Source organism: Larus michahellis, chromosome 1, assembly GCF_964199755.1.
Source record: "Larus michahellis chromosome 1, bLarMic1.1, whole genome shotgun sequence".
Classification (NCBI taxonomy): Eukaryota; Metazoa; Chordata; class Aves; order Charadriiformes; family Laridae; genus Larus; species Larus michahellis.
Genome location: NC_133896.1, coordinates 197,721,005 through 197,742,266, shown reverse-complemented (window position 1 = coordinate 197,742,266; position 21,262 = coordinate 197,721,005). Strand labels below are relative to the sequence as shown.

General features: G+C 36.8%; 1 protein-coding gene across 5 annotated transcripts in view; it reads left to right on the top strand.

Annotated features, from left to right (window-relative positions):
* PDS5B (PDS5 cohesin associated factor B) overlaps positions 1–21,262 on the top strand; it is a 116,746-nt gene that overhangs the window by 38,182 nt on the left and 57,302 nt on the right. For all 5 annotated transcript variants that reach the window (XM_074567866.1, XM_074567859.1, XM_074567863.1 and 2 more), the window contains exons 7-13: positions 788–868; positions 3,096–3,236; positions 13,753–13,868; positions 15,473–15,567; positions 17,761–17,906; positions 18,818–18,969; positions 20,716–20,829. In XM_074567866.1, coding sequence (XP_074423967.1) covers positions 788–868; positions 3,096–3,236; positions 13,753–13,868; positions 15,473–15,567; positions 17,761–17,906; positions 18,818–18,969; positions 20,716–20,829 — 845 coding nt within the window. The remainder of the gene's footprint in view (positions 1–787; positions 869–3,095; positions 3,237–13,752; positions 13,869–15,472; positions 15,568–17,760; positions 17,907–18,817; positions 18,970–20,715; positions 20,830–21,262) is intronic.

Below are 21,262 nucleotides of genomic sequence, written 5' to 3'. Positions count from 1 at the left end.
TCCTTGATTTTTCTATGTGTTAATCAACTCTGCAGAGGGCGTCACAAGAGCTGAGTTGCATTTACTTCTGAAAATTTTTGAAAAATAATTGTATAGAAATGGAGAAGTGGAGAAATGACATAGCAACTAGAGAGTGGAGAATACCTTCTGGGAAAGGAAGGAAATAATGAAAGAACAATAACCCAAGTAAACAAATGGAGCTATAGGAATGTCGTGGGTGGTGGGTTTTATTTTTATATTAGAGTTTTGTTTATTTGTATTCTTCACCCTTTTTTGCTCATGGACTGAAATTCTAAGTGTGGTGGCTTCTTTTTTTTTTTCTTTGCTATGTCAGTCAAACAGACTTGAGAGTATCTTGAGATAGTGTAGAGAGACTATGATGGTGGTTCACAGGTGGCTGCTTGATGCAAGGACAGAATTGTACTTTCCACCATGCTCCTGTTGAGAGTCTTGCTTCTGTGGTGACTGTAGGCTTTATATCGCTTTCCTGTTTTTTGGGAAGCTGATAAGGAACAGCAGTAAAATGCAGGAACTGAGTTAGATGGGCAACTGAAAAGTAAGCCCTGATTTGCCAGGAAAGAGTTTTCTCAGTAGTATTGGTGGAGACTACAAAGCTCTGTTTGGACTAGGTTTGTTTTTACTGTATTGTCTTTACTACTGAAAGTATAAAAAGAATAGGCTATTTCTTTAATGCGTTTACCAGTGCCTGGTAGCTTTAAATTCTTGTATTTATTTTTAAGATTAATGCACGTGCTTACATCTTTTTCTGTTTTTTCCCCCCCCCCAGAATTTAAACAAGCAAGCCTATGATTTGGCAAAAGCTTTACTAAAGAGGACAGCGCAAGCAATTGAACCGTACATTACTAATGTAAGTGAAGACTGCAGACAAATACGGAAAGCAATACAATCTTTAACTGAGCTGTATTATAAAAGGAATGAATTGCATATAGTCAAATAGGGCTGTAAAATAAATTCTTACAAACTCTCAATCGTTCTTTGAGAGAATTGTTATATTAATGAAGCACTGCGTAACCTGTCCCTTTTGAGTCTAATTCTTTACAATATAGAAACAACTAAGCCCATAACAATTTTGATTTCTGAAATGCAACGGATAGTTTACTTTCTGCTGTCTTGGAAGACCTTGCACTTTAATCTTTAATGTGACTGGAAGACCAAATGTACTTATGTATTGTTCTGATAAAAATATATAAACACATTGTTCCTGTGGCAAAATTCTTTTTCTAGTGAGGAGATGAGAATATTTAGAAGCTAGGATAAGTTAAGATAGAGCAGAATTTTAATGCCGTTGTCACATGAAAAGAAGAGGAAACAGAATCTAAGAATAGGTAGTAAGGAAGAAACCCAGCGAGTGGATTGAGGGTTGTAGCCAAATTGAGTGTAGACGTCATAGACATTGCAAAAGAAGAAGGATGAGAGGAAATAAAGAACAGACAGGACTATGCTCTAAATTAAGCTGCACAATAGAAAAAAACCCTACACTTTTTTAAAAAGTAATTAAGGACTTAGCAGGTCTCGTGGCAGCTGTCCAAAACCTCAAGAGCTTGAAAACAATAGAAAATTTTCAGTATTTTTTGTTGCTTTCAGACTTGTAACACTTCTGGTACGTGGAAAGTGGGTAACTTCTAAGATCTTTTAAAAAAAAAAAAAAAAAAAAATCTTCAGTGAAAACTCTTACTCCAAATCTGTTAGTCAAACCTTGCATTTGTGAAGGTATTGCTACATGGGAATGTGTTTTAAATGTTCATCTGTAAGGGGTTAGATTACAAACTGCGTGACGTTTTGTGGGTTTTAAGGAAGTCTGTACAATAAGAATCTTCCTCTTATGGAAAATATGTACATGTAGTCTTCTGTTCTTGGTTTCCCACAAGTGGGTAAAATTATGCTGTCTGGTTTCTTTGTTTTGAAAGTTACTTTCTTTCTTAAAATATATTAAAGACACAGTAGGAGTTAGTTGCCTAACCAGGAATGTATACATTCTAGACAACTCTGTATCCAGAAAAGGAAAACTTTTCTGCATGATGGTATGGTGTCTTTAACTTCCAATGAAATGCGCTTATCTCGTATTTTCTAGTCATTATTACAGAAACTATTGACTTTTTCTATTGCTTCACTGGTTGTGGTTCACTTTGTAACTTTAAAAAGTAGCATTTTTCATGTTTTTAATTTCTTTACTGATATGATTAAACTTGTCGGGTACAGAGGGTCGTGATGTTCATCTGTCCCAAGTTTGGGAATAGGAAACTCAAGTGCCAGTTAAGTGTATTATGTTGCGTTAGTGGCTGATGGAAATAGTATTAATTTGTTTAGCCACACTTATGTGGTGTTTTAATGCAAAGAGAAAAATAATTTTCCAAATTATGTCCTCCCCCTTACAAGTAGGGGATAGTATACTCCTATTTAGTTACTTCTTACCCGTCTATTATGACAGGATATAGTTGAAAGTAGTGTGGAATTAAAATTTGATATTAGAAAATATTTTTTTTTAATCAGAAGTATGAAGTTTCTCTCAAACCTGTCAAGTTTACCAAGAAAGAATAATTGCTTTACAACTGCATTATGCTGCTTTTAAATATGAATTCTGAACAGTCAGTTATTAATTTCTATGCCTTACTTACAAATCCTCAATGTGCCAACTGTGTGGTGTAGTAATTAGCCGGTTGTTTCAGCCTTGTTTTGACTAAATATTAGAATGCTTTTAAAGTCATTGTTCTCAATAGTGAAATAACTCTAAATATAGTCACATCATAAAAAGAGACGATGCACTGGAACTTCTCTAAAGTTGTGTTTTTTAAATTATTTTATAGGCTTGCTGTGGTAAGCTAAATGTCACTTTTTATGTGTCTTTCGTTATGTGTAATATTGAATACAGAACAATGATATTTTAAGATTTCTACTACAGAATCCTGATCTATGTGTGCCCCCTACTCCCCCTCCCCCCTTTTTTTGTTTTTAATAGTGGTGAAATAAATGTTGTAAGATTAAAAGGTAGATTTAGTGGTAGACAATCATAGGATGTAGAAGAGTGTGTATACATACTGTTGTTATTGATGTATACTCTGTGTTTTATTTTCCAGTTTTTCAACCAGGTCCTCATGCTTGGTAAAACATCAATTAGTGACCTGTCAGAGCATGTGTTTGACTTGATTCTGGAGTTATACAATATTGACAGTCACCTCTTGCTTTCTGTTCTACCACAGCTTGAATTCAAACTTAAGGTAAACACTTCTTACATTTTCTATGTATTTGAAATGTGTGTGCTTTGACTATTAATGTGATTCTGTTTTCTTTTTTTTTTTTTAAATGACAACTTCATCAAATTACTTGGCATATAAAACTAATACTTTGTCCTGGTTTGTAAAGCATATAAACTCTCCATAGTTTAAAGAAAAACTCATAAAAGCCCTCAAAAAGAGTACTTTAACTTCATGTGCGTGTATGTTTGCATTTTGGCTGGAGTTTGTTGTTTTTCTTTTTTGGCTTGTATCTTTCAAGCAGTAATGTGATTTTTTTTTTTTTTTTTTTTGACCCGAGAATCTGACCTGTTTTGTTCCTTGGTTTACTGTAGTATTTATTGTTAAGGGCTTTAATGTGTTGAAAGTACTTGTGCTGCTAGCTGTGCAGAGAAACTATATCTGTTCAGAGTAGTGAATTTTGTCAGGGAAAAGTTGGGCTCCCTGTTAATGGAAACAGATGTACTGACAATTTTGTCCAAATAAGTGCTGTGTGAAAGGTGGAGATGGAGCATTGGACTCCATGAATATGTCGTGTCGTCATTGCTACAATGACTCTTATGATTTTTCAGGTTTATTTCTTATGTCTGAAGGATAGCTGGTGCTAGCTATCTATTTTCATAGGTATTTTTCTTTTTGACTTTTAACCATTTCAGAGTGTTTCTATCACTTGGAGAAAGTCAGTATAACAGCTGGTACTCCCTTTATTCTGCACTACTTTTATTCTATTTGTCATTCAGCAGGGTTTCTGTGGAAGTGGGGAATTTGGTTAGCTTTATGTTACTAAGTTTGAAAGTGATTTGTTACTAAACTTGCGGGCTAATGTGCAGTGGGCAACTTTTAACCTTGCATGTATTTTTATTATCGAGGACGGATTTTAGGTTTGTAGAACCTTTGGCCTGTTCTCATTGCAGTATTTATTATCATAGTGGTTTGTTCATGCCTATTATTTTTTCACTAATGATGCTAGGAAGGCACACTACTCTTGCTGGATGAGTTGTCTTTTAATAGTTATATCTTTCCATTCACGTTTCTGAAAGTAGGGTTCAATTTACTGTTTCCTGTCTGTGTCTTGAAAGTAGACTTTTTTCAGCCTTTAATTCCTGTTCTTACAGATGGCAAACAATTATCATTCTCATTCCAATAAAAACAGTACTTTTGGAGCTGAAGCTGTTATTAAAGAGATTTAATCTTAACTGCTGCCACATCCTTTTTTTTTTTTTCATAGCCATAATTGCAGTAACCTTTCCAGTTTTAGGTCCATGTAAAACTGCAGGTTCTTGAATTGTCTTCCTTGCTCCTTCATTGACTCTTATATTTCCCTATTACAATACAAACTTCTTTTGCATCCTGTTTTATCATTGGAATCAGCAAGTTTAGTTGCCCAACACTGTCAACCTTTTCTCCCTCCCTAGCCGCAGAACTTCTGGTCTCACCCCTCAACTGAGTGATTTCAGCCCTAATCATTTCCATGTTCTCTTTTTACCTCTTGATTTACAACACTTTTTTTTTTTCATGTTTGTATTTCTGTTTTTTGTTTAGTATACTATTTATATGTTGAATGTGTATTTTGTTGCTTTTCGTCTCCTTGATCCTTACTGTAGCATTCTCCATGTGACCTAAACCATTGAGGGTAAGGTGTTTCTTCTTTGACATGTGTAAGATCCAGTTTAACTATGTTTCCAATAGACACGTAGGTCTTGATAGTTACATTCTTACGGCTCCTATTCCTTGATGTCTTGTTGAACTCGGTTCGGTTTGTGGCCATTCTGAGAGCACGGTGCAGCTTGGTTGAATCATCTTGTTGCTTCAGGTGTGTGTTTTTGATGCCTGAAGTTATAAGGACAAATAATACATGCATGTTTTGTCCTATTGAGCAGGTTAATCCTGGTTTAAATCCTGAGATGCTGGAAAAGCTTTCCCAGGGAAGTTGTGGATGCCCCATCATTGGAGGTGTTCAAGGTCAGGTTGGATGGGGCTTTGAGCAACCTGGTCTAGTGGAAGGTGTCCCTGCCCATGGCATTGGGGTTGGACTAGATGATCTTTAAAGGATCCTTTCCAATCCAAACCATTCCATGATTCAAAATGAGTTGAGAGGTCTGTAAGACCTTTCTGTGGTTAAAAGGGTATTTTGAAGATGAATGTTCTGAAATATTCATGAAATACGGTCAGCCTTTGGTTTTTCTGAGATCAACACCAGTTCATTCTTTATGCAGACCTGCCAGTGATGATTAAATACTTTCCACTCCAACAATAGCTGTGGCTTTATTCTATAGAGCAACAGCTAGTGTCGAGCATTTTTAATTCATGTCCAGGTAAATAGCAGTGTGCTGAGAAGAGAGTGTGATTTCAATGAAATTCAGAGTACTTATGGTAGAAGGCAGCTAATGTTTTGCTGCTTTGAATGAAAAGAAGCTGGACAGCAGTATCCCAGTTAGCTTTACGAAGCCCTGGGTCAGGGTGGGTGGTAAAGGAGAAAAAACATGCTTGTCAGTCCATATTGAAATATGGGAGAGGGGAGATGTCTTTTAGAATAAAGGTCAATATGGTTAATGACACAATAACCACGAACTTCAGTGAGTTCTGCATATTATTCAGAACTTGCCTAGATGGCTTTGCCTTTTCTGGATTACATAGTATTGTGTTTTTATTCACACCCATAGTTTGAGCCTTGCTCTTTGAGCTCACTCGCTGTGGAGACTCTACTAGGTATTTAAGTAAAAGTTTGTGGAGTATATTTAGGTCAAACACATAGTTTCACAGGGATGTCCAGTTTTTGTTCTATGAGATTGTCTGATACAGCCCTTGAATATAGAGGTGTGATAATAGAAGTCAAATGCTAGGGGCAAATACTCAAATAATGCTTGTGGGGTAGAGGGACGGTTGCTGTATTCCAGGATCTCATATAGCTGCTTTGCTGCTGAAGAGGTTTGCATTGCTCTTAAAGCAGATGACGTTGAAGGAAAGCTGTGGCTACCTCAACTGTTGAGTTGTCAGTTTTGAGGAGTGAAGATGTGTCAGAATGATCTCATCTTGTATGCATTGAACACATGGAAGTGGACATATGATCTGTGCTTTTCAAAGATAAATTGGGTAATTGCTCTTTGTGTTTTTGAAAACATGCGTTTTCTTTATAATTGGCTTCAAAAGCAGTGATTAAAAAAAAAAATTTGGCCAGATGGAGTAGACTCATGTTGATCTTCTGAGCAAGACATCAAGTGTTCTGGCTGACTTTAAAGGTGATGCTTTAAAAAATATTTTCAGGTGCAAACTTGGCAAGTTCTGTATGAATTTGAACAGAACGCGGTATTCTTGATAATTTCAATGAAATTTAATTTACAAGAAATAAGAAAATGCTTTAAGAAATTGATTTATGTTTTGACGTAGCTTGAGCCATTTTTATCCAAGAGCTGTTCTTTTTAATTTCTTGTCTAAATTGTCCTGTCTAAAAATTGTCTTAAATTCTTGTCTCAAAAGTCTTTTTGCCAGTAGAGAATGATAAATGGTTACTTTCATACAGATGTTAAACAACTTCTCAATTTTTTTTTTGCTGGCCCTATCATGTAAAGCCTGCAGAACAATGAAGGTGATCTTAATAGGGCACAAGACTTTAAAATAAATTGGGAAATAAGAATTAGGCCTCCGTATATTAAAAAAAAAAAAAAAAAAAAGACTGATGTGACATGGGACTTACAAAGGCAAATTGTATAGAACTTGATTACTTTCAACCTGAAAGAAATTTCTTTACTTTTTTGGATGTCATTTGGCAGCGAAGTGGGAAATTATTAGCCAAAGAAAAGAAGACAGGGATTCCTGGAAGAATGATACTATGGTTATACATTTTGAAGAATCATCCTTGAGAAACTCTATCTGTATGTTCTAATGGTATACATATTTTGCTTCCTGCTATTGAGCACTTAAGAGAAATACAGTTTAGTTCATTCTTCCTTCCTTTTTATTTGAGATGCACCAAGGACACAGGTGTTGTGGTCCTGGAGCCGTGTGATGACTGACGAATCTTGTTTAGTGAATGGGATGAGTCAATTTACGCTGAGGGAAGCCTTTCCAGCTATGCTTCCTCTACCCAAAGCAAAATCCTCATCCACATCAATTAATTTGTAATAATATTGCTGAGACCGAGATGTACACTGCCACCATGATGTGGCGGTGGAGCAACTTGAAATACTGAGCTGAATATAAAAAGATACTGATGCTGATGGAGAAATATTTCTGTGCTGCCTGCCTCTCTGGTTCTGTGCACGCATTCCTCCTATGGCTCCTCCATTTTCTTGTTTGGCACTGCGGGGAGTTTTTCAATATACTTTACCCAAGGAGAGTAGGTGCTAGAGACTGCAAAGACTGAAGTGTCACACCAGCAACTTTACTTTTACCTTGATATCAATTGTTTCTGGAGTTTAGAGAGCTGATGCTACCACCACAAAGCATTAACAGCTAGTAATATCTTTGGATGGAGTGGATAGAGTCGTTCTGTAAGCCTTCTGGTGACAGATCACCTTTAGATAACCCGTTGTCTTTTGGACAAGGGAGGAAAGTGGAATGAATTGTCTAGACACGTAGGTGGCTTTACAGGAATTTTAAGAGCATGCTGCAGAACTGGTACACGTTTCTCTTGGAGAATGTGGAAGTGTGGTGCTGTTTGCGGACATGCTGTGCTATTGGGTCTTCTGGACTCTCTTGAGCCTGGCTTATCTAAGTTGATGGTCTCTGTCTTGTGTGACAGACATAACCACCGTTATCAGGTACCAATGGAGATTATCTGCATGCCATTTTGGTGCTGTCCTCTTGATCTGCATGAGAGGGAGCTTAAAAGTATGGTATGGAGTAAATGGCACACTTCAGTTCCAGTTAGTACTTGGAAAACAAGGTCTGGTAATTAACTGGGTCAAGTTGCTGAACAAATTCTTTCTAAAGATTCATAGATAGAATACAGTACATAGAATGATAGTTTTTCCAATATGGCCACTATAACACTGTCTCGGAATATGTGCTTCAGTAATGCTGGTGGACATAGCCCTTCTTGCTTAAGAAGGGCTATTTGCTGTCTTTTTTGAGGATTGTGTGGATAAGGTGATGGACAACTCAGCAATCATTTAAAACTTACACAATGTTGCAGAAACTGTATCTCAGTCCTGCTTTGTTGGGAGCTGTTGAAACTTCAACAGTGTCCCATATCTGTGCCTGCATTCTTCCTATGGGTCCTCCATTTTCTTGTCTTGTTGTCAACAGTTCATATGCCCAATGTCTCCAACTACTGACCATCTAAACTAGTAATCTACAAAGAACTGTAACTTTGTTTAGTGGAACATCATGTCTAGCATTCTCCCATGAATATGCTTGGCTTGGTGAATCTGTATTCTGCTTGGGCTTACACAACTACTAAATTCTGTCTGATGACGGACTGAAATCTGTGAAGTCTGGGCATTTCTCTGATATCCTGTTTCTCTAAACTGATTCTTCCTGGTATCAGCAACTTTTCCACGAGTTGCATATTCTGTACATGAACCAGAATTTCCATGTAGTATCTTGGTGGTGGCTTTCTCCCACAGCCAGGTGAGCTTCACTGAGTAATGTCCACTGCCTTCCAATTGATTGGGCTGCCTTGTTCTCAGCATCTGTGGCTGATAGGAGTTTTAAGGTGTGAACAAACGTCTGTGTCTCTGTGACTCAAGGATCCAAATCTCTTGCTCTCCATCTCCCTGAATTTCTTTTGCACTCTTTGTGGCAGGATACCTCTTGATTTATCTTCATGGGATCAGGATCTTATGGAAGTTCTAGACTATCTCTTTGAGTGTGGGGAAAAATCCAAGGGCTTTCCTGTCAGTGACCAAAGAAATTTTCGGCCATGTATGGAGGGGTTATGAAACTGTTAGTATGGAATATGTGAGACCACTTAGGTGCCTTGGTAACACTGTTGTGCATATTTGCTATTTTGGCTCTAAACAATGTGGCCACCTAGTGTTCAAGCACCTTGCCTTTTTGGTACAACGAGTGACCGTAAAGTTTGGTCATGATCATAGAATCATAGATTTGCCTAGGTTGGAAGGGACCCTTCAGATCATATAGTCCAACCATCAACCTAACTCTGACAAAACCTGTCACTAAACCATATCTCTAAGCACTATGTCTACCTGTCTTTTAAATACCTCCAGGGATGGTGCCTCAACCACTTCCCTGGGCAGCCTGTTCCAATGCTTAATAATAATAATAATAATGCTTTCAGCGTACAAGCTTTTCCTAATGTCCAATCTAAACCTCTTCTGCACAACTTGAGGCCATTTCCTCTTGTCCTATCGCCTGTTCCTCGGGAGAAGAGACCAACCCCCACCTCTCTACAGCCTCCTTTCAGGTAGTTGTAGAGAGCGAGAAGGTCTCCCCTCAGCCTCCTTTTCTCCAGGCTAAACATCCCCAGCTCCCTCATCTGCTCCTCATAAGACTTGTTCTCCAGACCCCTCACCAGCTTCGTTGCCCTTCTCTGGACCCGCTCCAGCACCACAATGTCTTTTTTTTGTAGTGAGGGGCCTAAAACTGAGCACAGTACTCAAGGTGGGGCCTCACCAGTGCCGAGTACAGGGGGACGATCACTTCCCCAGTCCTGCTCACCTCACTGTTCCTGATACAGGCTAGGATGCTGTTGGCCTTCTTGGCCACCTGGGCACACTGCTGGCTCATACTCAGTTGGCTGTCAGCTACCACCCCCAGGTCCTTTTCTGCCAGGCAGCTCTCCAGCCGCTCCTCCCCAAGCCTGTAGCGCTGCATGGGGTTGTTGTGACCCAAGTGCAGGACCTGGCACTTGGCCTTGTTGAACCTCATACTGTTGGTCTTGGCCCATCAATCCAGCCTGTCCAGGTAACTTTAACTTCTGTGAGCATTGTACATGGTGTTGACTTGGGTGAAGAGTGGAAGATTGCTGTCAGTAACCGGTGTTCTCTGAAATGTGCAGCTTTTGTGTGCTTTACTCCCTCACTTGCCTTTTCTGTCCTGTGTATCCCAAGAATCTTATATCTGAAGAAAATTGGAATGCAGTCAATTGTGTGTCATTCTGTGTCACATACCAAACAAAAGTGGACAAACTAGTTATCCTTTTGCGTCTGGCTGGGATGGAGTTAATTTCCCTCGTAGCAGCCATCAGCACACTACTGTTTGGGCTGTTGTTGGACAGTGCTTGCACAGGTAAAGGCTTTCTCCCCCCACAACGAGTGGGGGCTGGGACAGGGCAGGAGGTTGAGAAGGGGACAGGTGCTCAGTAGTAAAATCTCAGGGCAAGGAAGAGAAAGCTGGGGGGGGGGGGGCGGGAATGTTTATGCTTATGGCGTTTGTCTTCCCAAGCAACCACTCTGCATGCTGAGACCCTGTTTTCCAGGAACTCGGGGGACCTTTGCCTGCCAATGGAAAGTAGTGATGAATTCCTCTTTTTGCTTTACTTGTGTACACAGCTTTTTCTTTACCTATTAAACTGTCGTTATCTTGATCCGTGAGTCTTTTCAGCTCCTTCTGTTTTTTCCCCTTCCCCTCTCTGTACAGGAGAGGAGAGTGAATGAGAGGCTGTGTGGGTGTTTGGCTTTTGGCCAGGGTCAACCCACCACACCTTTATAGATTTTTTTGTAAAGAAAAAGCTCTTATGTTCTCATGTGGCAGAAAAGGAGTATTGTTAAACTCTAACACTCCGAGAGCTGTGTCAAATCATGGTTGCTTCTTATTGGTAATTATTTTTTTACCTTGTTTTGGAAAGGAGTCTGGGGGATTAGCAGGAGAATGCGCACTGAAATTCATTTAACTTAACCTCTCCTGTGAGGGTCAGTCACTTGTGCCTGAACTTGGCATTATAAGGTGGTGTGTTTAGAGATCTAGCATTGGCAGAGAAGCATTATTGGTGCAGGAGAGAACAGAGGTAGGAATGTATTGTTGTATAGGCCAACTGGTAAAGGAAACTGATATTGCTTCTTTTGAATTTGATATTTGAATTTTATAAATTTGTATTACTGAAAGTGAATACCATTTTAATGTTTAGGAAAATGAAAAGCTCATGAATAGAGTGTTTAGGAAATGACCATAATGGGTTTTAGGTTTTTATTTTACTAAACCAATATGATGTAATGAATAAAATCAATAAAACCTTGACCTTTTGTTATTGTAGAGCTGCCTTTCTTCCTGGATATGGCAAGTTTCAAGTCATGCGTACACTTGTACTCCCAATTCCCCCCAGATCCCCAGTGCTGCTTATTCTTTTGGACTTGGTAGCAATAACAGTCTGACCAATGTCAGCTGTTGTTAGTGACATCTAGGCAGAAAAGCATCTGCCTGTGTGTTGGGAGCACATACGGGGAACTGAAAATGTAAGTGTTCAATGTCAATTGTTATTGACAGATCATTGTGGAACACTATTAAGCATAAAGAGTGCTGGATCATCCGTAAGAAGAGAAATGAAGAATGTGACTCTTCAAGTACACAATGTCTCACGGAATGGAGAAGATTAATATTTTTTCAGAGTTTATGATAACTCATTTCTTTTTCCTCAGAAAAAGAAGTAGAGATTAAAGTAGAATAAAGGAAAGAGATTGTAGCAGTGATGCATTCATTTAATAAGTAGTACAGGTTTATTTTTATTACCTTTAGGAGCTTATGTAAGAAAGTTTCAAGGAAACCAACATCTGTGCACAAATTTAGAAAGTACCAAATACTCTTGGTCCATAGTCACGTATATTCATTGTTTCTACAAAAGGGACTAAATATGATTGGGTTGTCTTATAATTGGATTAGTGGCTAATACAGTGAAAGCTTCTTCTATGGCTAATTCATTAAGGACACTTTAGTTCTTTTTTTTTAATGTCTCTCTTTTTTCTATATTTCTGGCTGGGTAATTAAGTAGTTCAATGTTTAGTGTCCTCCCTACCCTCTGGGGTGTCTTGCTCTGGATCTGTGTCGTTTACCTAGAGAAATGCAGAGATGCTTAATATTTTTAATATTTTACTGGTTTAAATGGGACTGGATGGGATTTGACTAATGGAGGCTGGACTAAATAGGCTACAAAAAAATTCTTAACCATGAAGGCACAGAATAAGAATTTATAATGTAATGGACACTTACAAGTTGAAACTCAACAAGAAAAAAACATAATTATTGCAGATTAAGAGGGGGAGGTTGTAGATGGCTTTCAGTAATGTCAATCTGAAATTTAATTGCAAAAATTAGTCAAGTGCAGACAAATGTATTAATGGATTTACTATTAATGTTGCTAATACTTAATACTAAAGTGTATTCAGAAGAATTGTAGTCTCTTGTAATGTAGTAATATATTAGTGTTAGATTTCTTCATCTTTAACTTTTCTTGCTCTGTTACTTTAAGGATTTTACAAATGCTTTTACTGTTTTTAGGGAGCTGAATTAAAAGGACATACTTGTAAACTTTTCAGACCATTTATGGTATTGAGTCAGATAGGAGAAATAGTTGGTCTTTAAGACTGTTGTGTAGTATTAGAGAACTTTGACAGCTACATTGTGCTCTTATTTCTTGTTCACATTCAAAAGGTGATGTTGAACTAACAAGAATGTCAAAGATGGTAGAAAAGAACAGTATTTTAAACAGACCTTGTCTCTATTACTAGAAAAAACACTGAAGGAACAAGGGGTAAATAATAACTAGTTAATACGAAGTAACTTCAGCTACTCCCTTTTCAAAAAAGTGTTGCAGCTGGTTTTTCTTCTTTCTTTTTCTTTAATGAGCCAAAGAAAAAAAAATTGGCGAACAGGAAGTAATTGCACAAATGTTAGCACACATTTCCAAAGTATGTATTAAGCTTCAAATGCTGTGTGTTGTATTAAACAAGTGTAATGCCAACGAGTGTCAGTGAAAATACACTGGAGAAGGCCTTGTTTTATCTCTGTTAGTGCTAATTTTAAATATGAAAGAAAAGTATCTGTTGTAATTTGTAACTTTTAAATGTAGGCTTAAATACAGGACCAGATCCCATGCCTCTCAGATCTTGGGTGCTTAATGTGATCTCTAAAAACTTACTTTCAGAAAACTTTCTTATTTTTAACTAAGTTTTTGTAATCAAATACTATTCTAGAGAACTGTAAACCTTTATGTGCAGACAAATGTAGAATGGGTTTTGTGGTGTGCTCGAATTTATGTAAGCTTGTGCAGGCACATACCAGGTTTCCTAACAGGATCAGTAACCTGCGATTGAGGGCTGTGTATGTATCTGTGTATTTTTCACCAGGCTTTGTTTACATTGGTTTTTGTCTTGACATTGTTTTTTGTTTTCACTGCCTTTATTATTTTGTCTTCTCCTAATTATAGTGAAGGTTTTTTGTCTTGAGATATACATTTGTATACAAGAAAAGCTTATTAATCGGTTTTATGATATATCTAGAGATGTGTAAGTGTATTGGTGTAAAAACTGTACAAAACAGTAGTCTGGCTTTTGTTTGTGTTGTGGCTTTTTTTTTAATTAGAAAAAAAAATGTGTTCATTTTCCAGAGCAATGACAATGAAGAACGCCTGCAGGTTGTAAAACTTCTAGCAAAAATGTTTGGGGCGAAGGATTCAGAGTTGGCATCTCAAAACAAACCACTTTGGCAGTGCTACCTGGGGAGGTATGTGTTGGTTTAGTTCCCTTCCTAGGAGGGGAAAAAACATTCAATGAAGTATAATTCAACTTCTTTTTAAGTGACAGAGCTAAGTGTCTGTTCCCACCTGCTGCTTTATCTCAAATGTGACAGATAATGCTAAAGGTTATTTTACATACATCTTCTGCATCGGTGATTCTCCCTTCATAGTTCAATTTTTTTGCAACCATCTTAATTGCCGTTGTCAAGAAAAAGGCATAGTTTGTTTTAATCTTCACAAATAAAACTATTCAATAATCGATCAATTTTAAAACAGCATCAAATGACATTTGCAGGTGATATTAGAACTGGTTTTGAGGCTTTTATGTACAGTATTTGTATACTGATTTCAATTTTTTTAATGGTTGGAATGCCTTAAAAGAGGTATGTAGTATTTACAATGTTGCAAAGACACTTAATCTTTTGTTTTTGAAACAGTCTGCCAGTTCAAGATAGAAAATACAGCTGGAGCTTGTAGTCAGGAGAAATTAAAGTATGATAAAGTATGGCTAATATAATTTAGCATTCAGTTGTATCAAAACCAGAGTCCTCAAAGAAATGCTACTTTTAAAAGTACAGGACACTTAATTGAGGGAAGGCCTTTAGCTTGAAAGTATATAACTATTTAAACATTGCATGTCATCAAAAAATACCAGATCTAATTGGGCCCACAGGAAAATGCTTCATTGTGTTGTGTTGTGAAGCAATGTGAGTGTGCAATCTGTTGTTCATAATTACTGTTTTTCAACTAGTTATGAATTGCATGCATGTACTTACTTTTTTCAGGGATTTTAACTAAGTTGTTATAGCTGCGTTACTAAAGGAACCATTCTTAAAATCCCTTGATTTTGAAAACATACCTGGTTTTTACTACAACAGTTATTCCTTAAAACATCTTTATTTGATAGATAAGCATTTCAACAGCGTTAATGTTCTAAAATTTGATTTTTAATTTGTTTAAAACCAAGCATTTTGAGGACAGCTTGAAAATGCATTTGATTTTTCAAAAGAGTTGTTTGTAGCTTTCATTACATCAATAGTTTTATTATAAAATTACTTATATGAAAATTAAACACAAGAAAATACTAGTTTTCAAGCATCAAACTTAATTCAGTCTTTCGAAAGGAAATCTTACAGAAGTTGAAGTGATCCATCTGTGAAAAAATTTACAGTAGGCTAGATGCCCATTTGTTTGCTGTCTGTCATACAGTTTAAAGAGAGGATGAGTATTGCAGTCTTAGAAGACTTTTAGTTGTTGATACATGGAACATTACAGAAAAGATAGTTAAAATATGTCAGACATCTTTCTAATAAATAATTGTTGTCTGCCTCAGAGTTTCTCATGTGTACCAGGAGAGGATATTTCTCTTCGTGTTCAGAACATGAATTAATGAGAACAGGATTTTTTTTCTTAAGCTAAAGACAGACCACTTAATACTGTGAAATCAGAGATGTTTTATGCATGTAACTGAGCATGGGAAGCATAAAAATATTTTCAGAGGTATTTGAGATTGTGTAGAAATAAACTAATTGCTTTAGTAAAAGTGATATTTTTGTTGTTTTTGTAATGCATTTGTCTTGTTTCTAAATAGGTTCAATGATATCCATGTACCTATTCGTCTTGAATGTGTGAAATTTGCAAGTCACTGCCTTATGAACCATCCTGATCTAGCAAAAGACTTAACAGGTACCAGATTTATTATAACATTAAAATACGGTGTTAAGTCCCCTGGAAAAATCAGGAAGGTTAGTTGTAATACTAAGTAATATTGCCAGATGTTGTGGAGGGCGTAACTGAGGTTGGACTTCTAACTTCTAGAGTCCCTGCCTTCAGTGCTGCCTCTCGGGCTGGAGGGATTGTGCATAAAGAATGCCTTAACCAAAGAGATCACTCTGCGTTCCCAACTGCTGTTGAAATTAAGCACCATGGGATCAAGCAAAGGCGGCCTGGCTAACCTAGTGGTCATGGCATTTATTAACTAGGGTGCAGAGTGGACACTTCAGTTCCACAAAACTGAAATGTGTAAATATTATGTAGCCACTGTCTAAAACATGAAAACAGTTGTCCTAACTGTGACCACAGCCATTGGTTCCTGCTCCTTCAGATCAAACACAGCCTGTAACTCAAGGCTTCTGTGGGAAGAAGGCAACTGGCATAAGTGGAAGTGTTTAGTGGTTGTTGCTCCTGTGGTTTTTTTTCTCCTCAAAGTGTATATGGATACTGTATCTCCCCCTGATCCATAAACTCCTACTTGTAATTTTTTGGTGGTAATATCTTTGTCCTTTTGCTCTAAAGAGAGGAATATAAAGGGCTGTTAAGTGCGTGGGATTGCTCTCCTGCTTGCTGATCATTTGTCAAGTTAGACACAAGTACCGTCAGGCTAGAATCATCCCATAGTTATTGGTATTGTTAAGCCATTTAAAAAAAATAAAATGTTTCTGGACCTTTCCTTAATGGAATGGTAAAGATATTTCCTTTTTGATTATCACAATTGTATTTTCAAGAATTTTTTTTTTTTACATTGCAGAAAGACTTTGTGCCCCCTCTAATGGTATCCTCTGGGAAATGTAATTTTGCTCGCCCCTCCTCTCTCTCCCCACAGCGCTTATCGAAGTCAAATTGTTGAAAAAATTCCTCTGACTCACTGGTGTTTGAGACCAGAATTGTTTTGTGCAATGGCATTGTTCTTCATTTGTTTTAGTTTATTATGTGTTCCTGTGGAACAAAACTGGGGTTGTTTTTTTTAAAGTCTTATTTGGATTTCAAATTTCGTAACGTACATAAGTGCAAAGCTTTATTTCTTGATGTCCTCTTTCAACACTTGTGCTGATTACCAGAAATGTTAATGGCCAATATTTCAGATGAGACTTGAAAGGTTTCACTGGTCATTGAACAGTAATAAGAGAACAGTAACCTCTGCTTATTTCATTCAGAGTAAACTTTGAATTGTCAATGTTTCTTAATGTTCTCAGTGTTTCACTGCTGTATGCTGTGTACAGTGATCTTAACTTTGGTGTGCGTTTTCCTACCCATTTGTACTTCTAAATTAACGTACGATACATACTTCTAAAAAGATAAATGAACTTTGCAGTTTTATTTGTCAGCTTTCTAAAATGGCAGTAGGTAGCTGACATGCTTGACACTTATAAGCAGAAATCTTAAAATGTTGGTAGTATAAGGTTGTTGATGCTACCAAATAAGTAGCAATGGGCCAAAATAATCTAGAAATATTGTTTTAAGATGAATTTAACTAGCATGTGTCTAAATAAGCATTATAGCTTGGTCAAAGAGCATGCTTTTGAAGTATGTCTCTTGATTTGTCCCTGCTTACAATGCTTACATGGCTCACACTGTGGAGTGTTCCTGGAGCATGTGAACTAGATTCCTTGTGGATAATGCACTCCTGACCACAACTTCTGTAACTAATGTGCTCCAGCAGCCAAAGGGGATGGAGTCTGCAGGAAGAGAGTAGCCTCTAGCCTGAAGTAAGACTTTAAAATGTATATAGTGTGGTTATCAAGTTCTCAGCACTGTCTGTTCTACCCTACAGATCCAATTCTGTTTGGCTGTAATAATTGCTAATGTAGACAAAGCTTAACTATTATGAGAAATAATAAAAATGTAACTCTATAACTCTCATTTCCATAATGTGAGGAATATAAATATTTGTTACTCTAAGCAAATGTAAAGTTTTACTGACACTCCAGTTGATCTTAGAGAAAACTATTGGTTTCTTACTGTTGATGCTCAAAACAGTAGAAAATCGTGTTTACTGCTTCTGTCAGTTGAGTACTGTCTAGAGAAAGAAAAGTAGCTGGAGTTGTATACTTACAATGAAATGTATACTTACAATGAAGTGCTTATTCTGTTTTTTTCCAGAATATCTTAAAGTAAGGTCACATGATCCTGAAGAAGCCATAAGGCATGATGTTATAGTATCCATAGTTACTGCTGCTAAAAAAGATCTTTTGCTTGTCAATGATCACTTGCTTAATTTTGTCAGAGAACGAACACTGGACAAGCGGGTAAGACTTAATTAGTACTAATAATGGCTATGTCTTGTATGTCTAGACTGTAATTCAGCTTTTTAAAAAGCAGCACTTCTGAAAAATGCTGAACTTATTTTAAAATGACTAATGAAAACGAACATAATGCAAAAAATTTTGAAGTTGCTGCCGACTGAAATACCACATTTTTCATTGTGCTGTATTTTTATTTAAGATAGTATGATAAAAAAGGCTGAAGCACAACAACGTTGTTCCAGTTGTCTAGCTCTAGTAATTTTTTTAAGTAAAATGAGATCCTTGTAAAACATTCTAACAGTCTTCATAAGAAATTTTGCTATCAGGTTTCAAAATGTATTATAGATTACTGCATATTCTATTGTCATGTTCCACCATCAGAGGTAGCTAGTTTGCCTGCTTTTAATTAGATCATTTGAAGACTGCGAATCAGTGTGGTAGCTTTCAAATTTGAATAGTCTTGAAATTTAGTTTAGCCGTGTTTCATTATTTGGTAAAATTTGAGATTTGCTGCTTATGTTAAAGCATAGTAAACAAGGCCGTTGATGGCACCAACTTTTAAAATTAACATTATTACCTTATTTTTTAATTTGATGACATGCTTTCCCCTGTTGCACCTGTAATACAATCGCAAATATTCAGTATAGATCTGTGAGAAAGGGTGTTAGCTTAAATTTGTAACAATTCTAAACTCAAGATGCATACTTGCGTACTAGTTACTTATGTTGAGTTTAAGCATAAAAGATATGATGCAATATATGTTCTAATGAGAAAGAGTTGCAGTTAGAACTCAATTTAACTTTTTTTGTCAATTAAACTCTTATTTTGGTGTAGAATAGGAAATGCCTACCTCAAAATTCTGCAGTCTTTTGAGTTTTGAACTGCTAAACTGGGTACTATTTCTTTTTCTCAAGTGGAGAGTGAGGAAGGAAGCTATGATGGGACTTGCACAGGTATACAAGAAATATTCATTACAATCAGAAGCAGGAAAAGAAGCTGCGAAACAGATATCATGGATCAAAGATAAACTTCTGCATATATATTATCAAAACAGTATTGATGACAGGTAAGTCAGTCATGAAAGCTAGGCGAGTCTGTGGATAAGCGTGGTAACTTATTATGCACATTTGTTTTTCCTTTGTACTTAAGTGCTGACAAGAAAGAGGAGACTTGATAGTCCTCTATGTTTTGATTCAGCGTGTAATTTTATACAGCTGCAGCCAAATGTTGTCCTGTGTTGTTTTCTATTTTTTTTTCTTTTTTATGACCAAAAGTGATTATAAAGGGTGAGATAGGTTGGAATATTTCAAAATTTTTAGCTGTACTTCACCACTGCTTCAGTAAAGGAGATTTTTGTGTTTATTTCAGGAGCTTGCTAATTTTTATGTTAAAATTCAGTAGGTAAAATTGCTTTAATGATCTTGCTTTAGATTTGCCTGTTGTTCCTGTTATGCTTTAAAGGTAAGTCTAGTACATGTAGTGACAATGGTTAAGGCATCTCACTCTGCAGAAGGTTAGTTTTTCTGTACTATAATAGCCATGAATTAGAGGCTTGTCCTGGATTTGTGGTGAAAGCAGTGCCTCTGTTGTACCAGCTATAGCATTGTATATAGTTGTTCGTATTGAAAAATAGATGGTTGCACACGGGGAACTAGTTTGGGAGTTGGTCCACCTTGACTAATCAAGGCCATCTTGATGGCTTTAGAAACGAGCTTTTGGCCCTTGCAGCATGTTGCGATACAAACATCGCATTGCAAACCCATAAAAGTCTCTTCAAAAACTCGTGGCCTCAGAAAGTGATCTCCAAAATAATGAATTATTTCATGGTACCATGGAAGTGGGCAGAACTATCTGGATCTTCAGATCCGGTCTTTCCCACTGTGAGATTTTTCTTAAACTTTGGTGTCTTTTTAAATTAGCTGGGTTTAGGTGTTGACCACCTGCTCCAATTGTGCATAAGGATTTTTTTCTCTTTTCTAGCCTAAAAAAATGCGTGATTGGGGTTTTTTTTTTTTCCTATTTACTTCATTCTGTTAACATTGACCTCAATTTGCAAAAGTCTTGGGCCTTCTTGGTATTTAAGATTGCAACGTGGGCTTCGTTTTCCGTTTGTTTTTTCTTCTCAGTCTTGCCTAGGTAACTGGCAGACTCAAACCTTTGTCTCTTCCTGTTTCCAAATAAGGAGCTTCCATGTTATAGCTGAAGCTTTTAATAATTCCTTCGTGACTGTACCCCCATTTTTATTGCAGAAGCAAAAGAAGTGAGATAAACTCAGCCCTTGGGAAAGGGGCCAGGGAGGGGTGGAGGGAAGGAGCTAGTCAGCTCCTTCGGACTAGTATCTAAATTCTCCTTCTGGGCTTCATGATAATGTGAGATATAATCAACATGTTATTTCTTTTTTTTTTTTTTTATTTTAGGCCTGTTAATTTGGGTCAATTCCTGAATTTACCCTAATACTGACCCCTAATGAAATTCACTGATAAGATCTATTTCGGCTGATAATTAATAGATGTCATTCTCTAAAATCCTTTGATTCCTGTCTAGATTAATACATCTGATTTTGATAATGTCATCTCTTAAATTTCCTACTGCTGACATTAACATTATGTCTTCTGTAATGATATATTTTTCTTTAATTTATGCTGAGTTATATTGGAAGTTAAGTAACTTGACCTTTAGGTTTTTGAATAGCCCCATCTTTATATGCAACTACTGATCTCCAAATAGGTCTGAGAGTTTCTGAATGAATGTTTTAGCAATTCAAGACCGCTTGCTTCCTTTATAATTTAAGTTTCTTAATCTTGTCTTTCAGATTACTTGTTGAACGCATCTTTGCTCAGTATATGGTCCCTCACAACTTGGAAACAAATGAAAGAATGAAATGTTTGTATTACCTTTATGCAACACTGGATTCAAATGCTGTGAAGTATGTACTATTTTTGACTTCCCGCAAAATAATTTTTAATACAGATATTATTGTAAATAAGTTCTAAATTGTTATGAGTAGCCTAAGGCAGTAGAAAAAAGTAGTTTATGAACGATCAGAAAACAGAATAGCAATAGTATCTATTTTTCAAGTGGGATTTTGAAAAAAACAAACAACTAATAGGGTGTTTTGTAACAAGGCATGGTACCTTTTAACTATAAACGGCTGAAAAAAGTAGTGTCAAAGATCTGGAAAGAAGCTTGAGTGCATGTTAGTCCTTTTATGTCTGAAAAGAGATAGCGTTGCTAGTAGCGTTGACTAGTCCTAGATCTTATATGGATTTTACTTTATGTATCTTCTCCAGCTTAAAATGGGTATATGCGCATGTATTTGACTAATAACAGTTTTGCTGCTGTATGTTCACAGTTTGATT